This window comes from Echinops telfairi, unplaced genomic scaffold, assembly GCF_000313985.2.
Source record: "Echinops telfairi isolate 266 unplaced genomic scaffold, ASM31398v2 ScPeMD7_7469;HRSCAF=8507_0, whole genome shotgun sequence".
Classification (NCBI taxonomy): Eukaryota; Metazoa; Chordata; class Mammalia; order Afrosoricida; family Tenrecidae; genus Echinops; species Echinops telfairi.
Window position 1 is genome coordinate 60246288 of NW_022111372.1, and position 6644 is coordinate 60252931.

Sequence of the window (6644 nt, forward strand, 5' to 3'; positions counted from 1 at the left end):
AGCCCATAGGTCTGATACCGATCTACAAAGTCCTCCTCAATCTCACAAAACACACGCAATGATGCTGACTGCAGGAGGAAAGCATCTCAGTGCTGGCAGGGGTCTCCACAGGGCTTCTCCAGCACCCAGGGTTGCATCAGGGTAAGTCCATGTGGCTTCTCCTCAGGGATGTCTTGCGGGAAGTGAGCCTTGCCAGCTGAGGCAAAGAACTAGCTAAGGCAGCCGCACCCTGGTCCAACCATCAGAGAGCAAGAGACCAGAGAACCAACAAGGCGAGGCTCGCCAAGCCATTTATCTCTCCGCCCTTCAAGTAAATTGCCCTTCAGTTAATCCCACATGTGTTTATCGGCCAGGTTGGCACAATAAACCTTAACTATCAGTGGGGGGTGGACCCCTGGGCACCCTTGGGCAGCCGTGGGCGATGCAGGAGGGCAGAGATGAAGTTGGGAGCCTCAGACAGGGTCCCCTAGGATAATGTGATTCCAGGCTGCCCTGGGACCTGCAGCTGGAGCTGTCAGGGGCTCTGCAGCTCCACTCTAGCCCACCTGGCTTCTTCATTCAGACTAAGAAAAGCTCTCCTTCTGAAGCCATTTAAACTCCACCAATGGGAAATGGATCATAGTAAACTCTGATTTTGTTCAAACAAGACACCTTTCTGCCGGCTCTGAGAACACTGTTGTGCTCGCTATAAGAATCCACCGTGTCCACTATTGGTGCCCCTTAGATGTGGTTCCCTTGTATGGCACAGAACCTATCCAACAATACATGGGAGACCTGAGACTACCTTCTTGCCTGTACCACTGGGATGGGACTTCAGCTACTGGACAGTCCTGTGGCTGGCAGGCGGCATGTGTGAAGGGACTTCAAAAAGTTCATGGGGAAATGGCATTGAAAGATCATGGGGGTTTCCATGAACTTTTTTGACAACCTCTAATATATCTGGAGAACTGAGGCCCTCAGAAACCCACTGACCGTCTTTGTTAGTAGAAATCAAACAAGTATGATCAAGTATGGTCAACTGTGTTCAAATAAGGGACAGATGAACTGGTTTTACAAATTAGCTGAGGTTCAGGTGACCATGGGAGCTTGGAGCACACTGGCACCCCCAGAGGGACTGTGTAGTTGTGGGAGGGGAGAGAGAGGAAGGGAAGAGACGGGGCTCTGTCTCCAACCCCACCCCTTGAGGTGCCTTCTGGACTAAGGCTGCTTGGCCAGGGCCAGCGTCCAGCCTCACTCACCTGCTCCCCCTAGTGGAGCATGCCTCCCACCACACTCACCGTCTCCCGGGCTTTCTCCGCAGGCAATGATGAGAGCAGCTGCCAGCTGGGCCCCCGCTGCCCGGAGCAGTGCACCTGCATAGACACAGTGGTGCGATGCAGCAACAAGGGACTCCGAACACTCCCCAAGGGCATCCCCAAGGACGTAACCGAGCTGTAAGTAGCTTCCTTCATATTGTACCCCCAGCACCCCAAACCAGAGAGAGTAAGGGGGAGCCCAGCAGGACGGGGTGTAGGGCCTTCCCCAAGGTGACAGCAGCTTTGGTATGGGAACAGGAAGCATCCCTTTACCTCCATCTGGGAGGGGAGGCCTCTCGGGCCCTGCTATCCCTAACTGATACTCCAGTACCCGCGTGAGAGCAGCCATCACATTTCTGTGGACTCCCCAGACCTCTGTTCTGCATTCTGTCTCCTGCACTGCCAGCAATCTCCCCAGCCAACACAGCAACCTTGCGGGATAATTGTAAATACATACTCATGTATAAGCCGAGTTTTTCAGCACATTTTTAATGCAGTTTCTGCGGTAAAATAAGGTGCCTCGGCTGATTTTGGGGCAGGTTTATACTCGAGTATTTACGGTAATTGGTGCAGCAGCCACATGCAAGGTGCCTTCGCTGGCCTGCTTCCATTCCAGCTTCAAAGCATTCCTTTCAAAGGAGTGGGTTTGCATTCTGAGGCCTGTTAGTACCAGCACCAGAACTTTCTGATCCTGCAGCCCAGTGGTTCTCAGTCTGTGGGTCGAGATCCCTTTGGGGGCTGACCAACCCTTTCACAGGGGTCGCCTAAAACCATCGGAAAACACATACGTATTTCACATTATATGATTACATATTGTTCTGTGATTAATCGCTATGCTTTAATTATGTTTAATTGTGTTCAGTTTGTAACCATGAAAATACATCCTGTATATCAGATATTTACATGACGATTCATAACAGTAGCAAAATTACAGTGATGAGGTAGCAATGGAATTAATTTTATGGTGGGGGGTCATCACAACATGAGGAACTGAATTAAAGGGTCGAAGCGTTAGGAAGGTGGAGAACCCCTGCCGCAGCCTGAGCTCCAGACACGGCCCTGCTCCGCTCGGAGCCTGCCCATAGGGAGGCTCTGTCACGTGACGGAGAAAACCCCACTGCTGCCCCTGTGCTGTGGCTGCTGCTGTGAGGGCTCATCGAGACTCGTGCAGGCAGGACGCAGCCCTGCCTGGCCCTGTGCTTCCCTCCCAGGTGTTGTTAGGGCTGAACCCACTGTGGCAGCCCCTGGCGGCCCGTCTTGTTTTTCAATGGCCTTCGACTTTACAAGTATGCTGGACTGGCCTTTCCTGATAACCTGTCCAAACAACGTGAGGAGAAGTCACACCGCCCTTGCTTCTAAGAAGCGCTGTGGCTGTCCGCTCAAAGAGACCCTGAGGCATGATCCCGGAGTCAGGAGACACTTTCTGGACCGTGTCAGCCAACACACAGCATCTTCCTAGTGGTCTTCACCCCCGTGTGGTCAGTCACTCGGTTGTACGGTCATCACGTGATTCGGGGACTCCTGTGCCCACTGGGGAGATGGTGGTGAGCAAATCGGGGTGAGCCCAGTGCCGGTGGTGCTCACAGCGTCCTGGGCCAGGCAGGCCTCCCTCAGCCATTTCGGAAGCACACGCGCAGTGACCATGGTAAAACACGTTACAGAAAGAGACCCAAGGTTGCTCTGACATCGAATGTAGAGGGGTCTGCCTTAGATGTGAAGGTCAGAGCAATTGTCTCTGCTAGGGTGGGCTTGAAGGGCGAGCAGGAGGGAGGCACACTCTTGACCGATACTGGGCAGCGGCCCTCCTTCATGAAGGGCCGGAGCCAGCATGGACGGCAGCTCAGCGCCGCCAGGCTCCTGCCAGCAGAAAGTCACGCTCACATGCACCCCAAACTCTCACCCCAGCCCCACCCTAGCCTCCAGGCTTGCATCGCCACACTCCCTCCAGCAGTCACAGGACACACATCCGCCCCAGGCCAGCTTAGCAGCCTCAGAACGAGGTCCAGGCCCCTGCTGGGTGAGTGGCTTGCCCTAAGGCTGAGGCCTGTGCGTGCCAGCTTGGCACAGTAGGAGATGAACCTATGGGTGGGTTTTGTAACTCTTAGTGTTTCCCTATGGGCAGGGGACTGTCCAGGAGCTGCCAGCCTGAAGGACAGAGGTCCCTACCAAGTTGTCATCAGTCTGGGCTCAAGCAGGGGCTGTGCCCTGAGGGCACACAGAAAAAAATCCCCGTGCCCGACTCCTTCCTGGGCTACTGGCATGGCCAGTGACACGTGTCAAAGGGAGGAAAATGCCATGAAACAAGGTCGTGGGTGCTTTCCCCAAAGCTCCTGAAACAAAGGTTGAAGCAGCCAAGATAACTGGCCGTCATTATAAGGTCAACCACAGAGTTTTGGGAGAGGCCCAGCTTCTTGCTTGGGAAATGGTGGTGCCTCCCTTGGGGTAGGGTTTCCAAAACTCACCACGGAAAGCAGCCCTCGCTTTGCCCTCCAACTGTCCCCCCAGAAAACAGCCACTTGGCAGCTGCTGCCTCTGGGATGTCGGTTGAGTGCTGACCCTGCTTGCCAACACTGGTTGGCCAGCCCCGGCCAGCACGCTTACTTATCCAGGACAGAGCTGCCAAGTTCACAGAATAAAATGGCAATGACGTCTCATTTGCTGAAAAGAAGGGAAACACAGCTTTTCCCAGAAGGGCAGATTGGGGGCCTGCTGCAAGCGAGAGAGGACAAAGGGACACTCTCTGAGCAGGACATGGTTCCCCCTCAGTCGGCCCTTGGTAAGGCCCGGTGGCCCTCCCCCTGTGCCCGCTCCATTCCCTCCTCTCCTCCAGAGGGAGGCAAGCCGCACCAGCCCCCATGCATTCACTGCCCCGCCACATCTGCCCTTTGTGGGGACCGTGTCTGTAACTAAGCCTTTGCCGTCCCCCCAGTCTCCACGTGATCAGTCCGATGGCACTGGTTACGTTCGTCGAGTTGTACAACCACCAGCACCTCTATTTCCACGTGTTTCCTCACTTGCCGACGCGGCTCTGTTCCCCTGGCCACCCACACCTGGGACCACTCACACCTTCTCATCTCTATATCCGTGGCTATCCTAGGGGTGTCATACAAGTGGGACCATCCCTTTTGTGGCCGATGTACTTCCCTTGGCATACTGTTCTCAAGGCTTATCGGTGTTTGGGGATGGAAAACACCAGTAACCAGTTGCCATCGACAAGCCTGTTCCGACTCATGGTGGCCCGTGTGTCAGACGAGACCCGTGCCCATGCCCATGGGATGTTTTCCCCAATGTCTGGTTTCTCTGAAGTAGACCGCCAGGCCTCTCTTCCAAGGCTCCTTTCTCTAGCATAGACTTGAACCTCCAACCTGCGGGCTAGCTGCTGAGAATGTTAACCCTTTGTGCCATCCAAGGACTCTGAGACGCTATTCCAAAAGTCCAGACTCACTGCCAGCCAGTTAATTTCAACTCATGGCTTAGTGGTTACTCCTTGGGCTGCTTCTCACCACAAGGTCTGCGGTTCAAACTCATCAGCTACTCTGAGGGAGAAAGACGAGGCTTTCTACTCCTGTAAAGATTGATAGGCTTGGAAACCCACAGGGACACTCCTACTCTGTCCTATAGGATCTCTATGAGAAACTTAGGAAGATCAGGATCACTTACCCAAGTGCAGTCCCAGTATGTGGCCCGTCAGGACTGGGAATATGTTTGGTCCCACAGCTCTTATATGTTACATCTGACCTTCGGGATCTCAGCTTGTTTAAGCATCAAACACCCTAAGAACTTTTTAAGGGGGGTTATAGCTATTGAGATGCACTGTATCAGAGAGTAAAGACAGAGGAATTTCTAAAATATATATTAGTAACCCATTTAAAAATAGTGCTGAATACCCAGTACAGGCTCGGACAGCTTCCTTGTGTGAAAACAGAACAACAAAGGAGATTCCGTCGTGAAGAGTGGTACGATTGTGCCTCTTGGCAAATCCCTTGAGTGCCTGGCTCCCTAGAAGACGGCTGGGTTTTCACATCTGCTTCCGCAGTCACACTACCCTGAGAGGTGTTGGAGTTGAAATAAAGGAAGGAAATTTGCCTTTCCACAGATATGTGTTTGGGAAATGCTGGAATATTTTGATAGCTTTTAAGTGTGAACAGTCTTCTTTTGAGGTTACACCCAAACCTGGCAGGTGGAAGTTTCCTAAAGTGTAGTGGTCATGGGTAGCCATGAAACATTCTGTTACACTGAACTCTGGGGTACCCTGGTGATGCAGTGGTTAATGCATGGCTGCCAACTGAAAGGTCCGCAGTTCAAACCCACCCACCACTCCTCAGGAGAAAGATCTTCCAGTCTGCTGCCCGGACGACTTACAGCTCCGCTGGGGCAGATCTGCTCTCCCTGGGGGGTTGCTACGAGTCTGCGTGGACTGGACGACACTCACAGGTACATGAAACTCTGCGGGTCTCTCGCACAAGGAGCAGAATGTTTCACTGGTACGTAATCTTGTAGAAACACTCATTGGTCACTTGGAAAATACTAGCTCTCTGAGTTAGATAGATCTTACACGTTTCTCAGTAGCATTCTCTGATACTGAACGCTAGCACATCCCAGCACACAGCCGCAATGCCATCAGGTACCTGTCAGTGGTCCCAGCGGCATCTGTCCTGACAGCTGGGTCTTCTCCAGCAATGTCAGCTGCTGCCTTCTGGGCCCTGCCCCCCACCATGCTGGGGGGCTCCCTAGAGCTCTTCATAGGGCACCTCGCTGCGGCTGTCATCCTGACACCTGCACAAAGGGACAGGGATGCGCCTGCAGCCAGCTGGAGAGAGCTGACCACATCTTTGAAGAGCAGCTGGCTCTGGCCACAGCAGCCCTTGCGAGTCCGGCGCAGACTCCCGCACAGAGCAGCCCTCAGCAGATGGCAGCAGGAGAGGGCATTGGGAGGCATGGCTGGGCATTCACAGCCTCGGTGGAAGGGCCGGCAGGCTGAGTCCAGACGAGCAGCCAAGAAAGCCCTTCCCTCACCCACTCTGTGCCAGCTGCTGCGCTGGCTGCTGGGAGTGCAGCTCCACAGATCAGATCCCTGCCTCAAGAAATGTAGGAGGAGGGGGAGAAGCAATGAAAATGCTAACCAGAAAATTGGGCATTTTAGAGGAGAGGGAAGAGCAGGATTTCCCCGGGAATGAGGGGAGAAAAGGAAGTAGAAGGAATGTGTGTTACGAAGGCCCTAGGGTTGAAAGGGCTGGCATTAAAGGAGCAGAGAAGGCCATGATAGGAACCAAATGGAAGAAAAAGAGGCCGGTGTGCGCCCAAGGCTCGAGAGGGGCTTGTGTGGGCTTGCAGGCCCTGGGGAGCCTG

The 6644-nt window shown here is 53.7% G+C and overlaps 1 protein-coding gene across 1 annotated transcript in view; it reads left to right on the forward strand.

Annotated features, from left to right (window-relative positions):
* Nucleotides 1–6644, forward strand: part of SLIT3 (slit guidance ligand 3) — a gene marked incomplete at its 5' end in the record, with an annotated part of 712261 nt that overhangs the window by 642227 nt on the left and 63390 nt on the right. The window contains one exon of the mRNA XM_004697123.2: nucleotides 1290–1433. Coding sequence (XP_004697180.1) covers nucleotides 1290–1433 — 144 coding nt within the window. The remainder of the gene's footprint in view (nucleotides 1–1289; nucleotides 1434–6644) is intronic.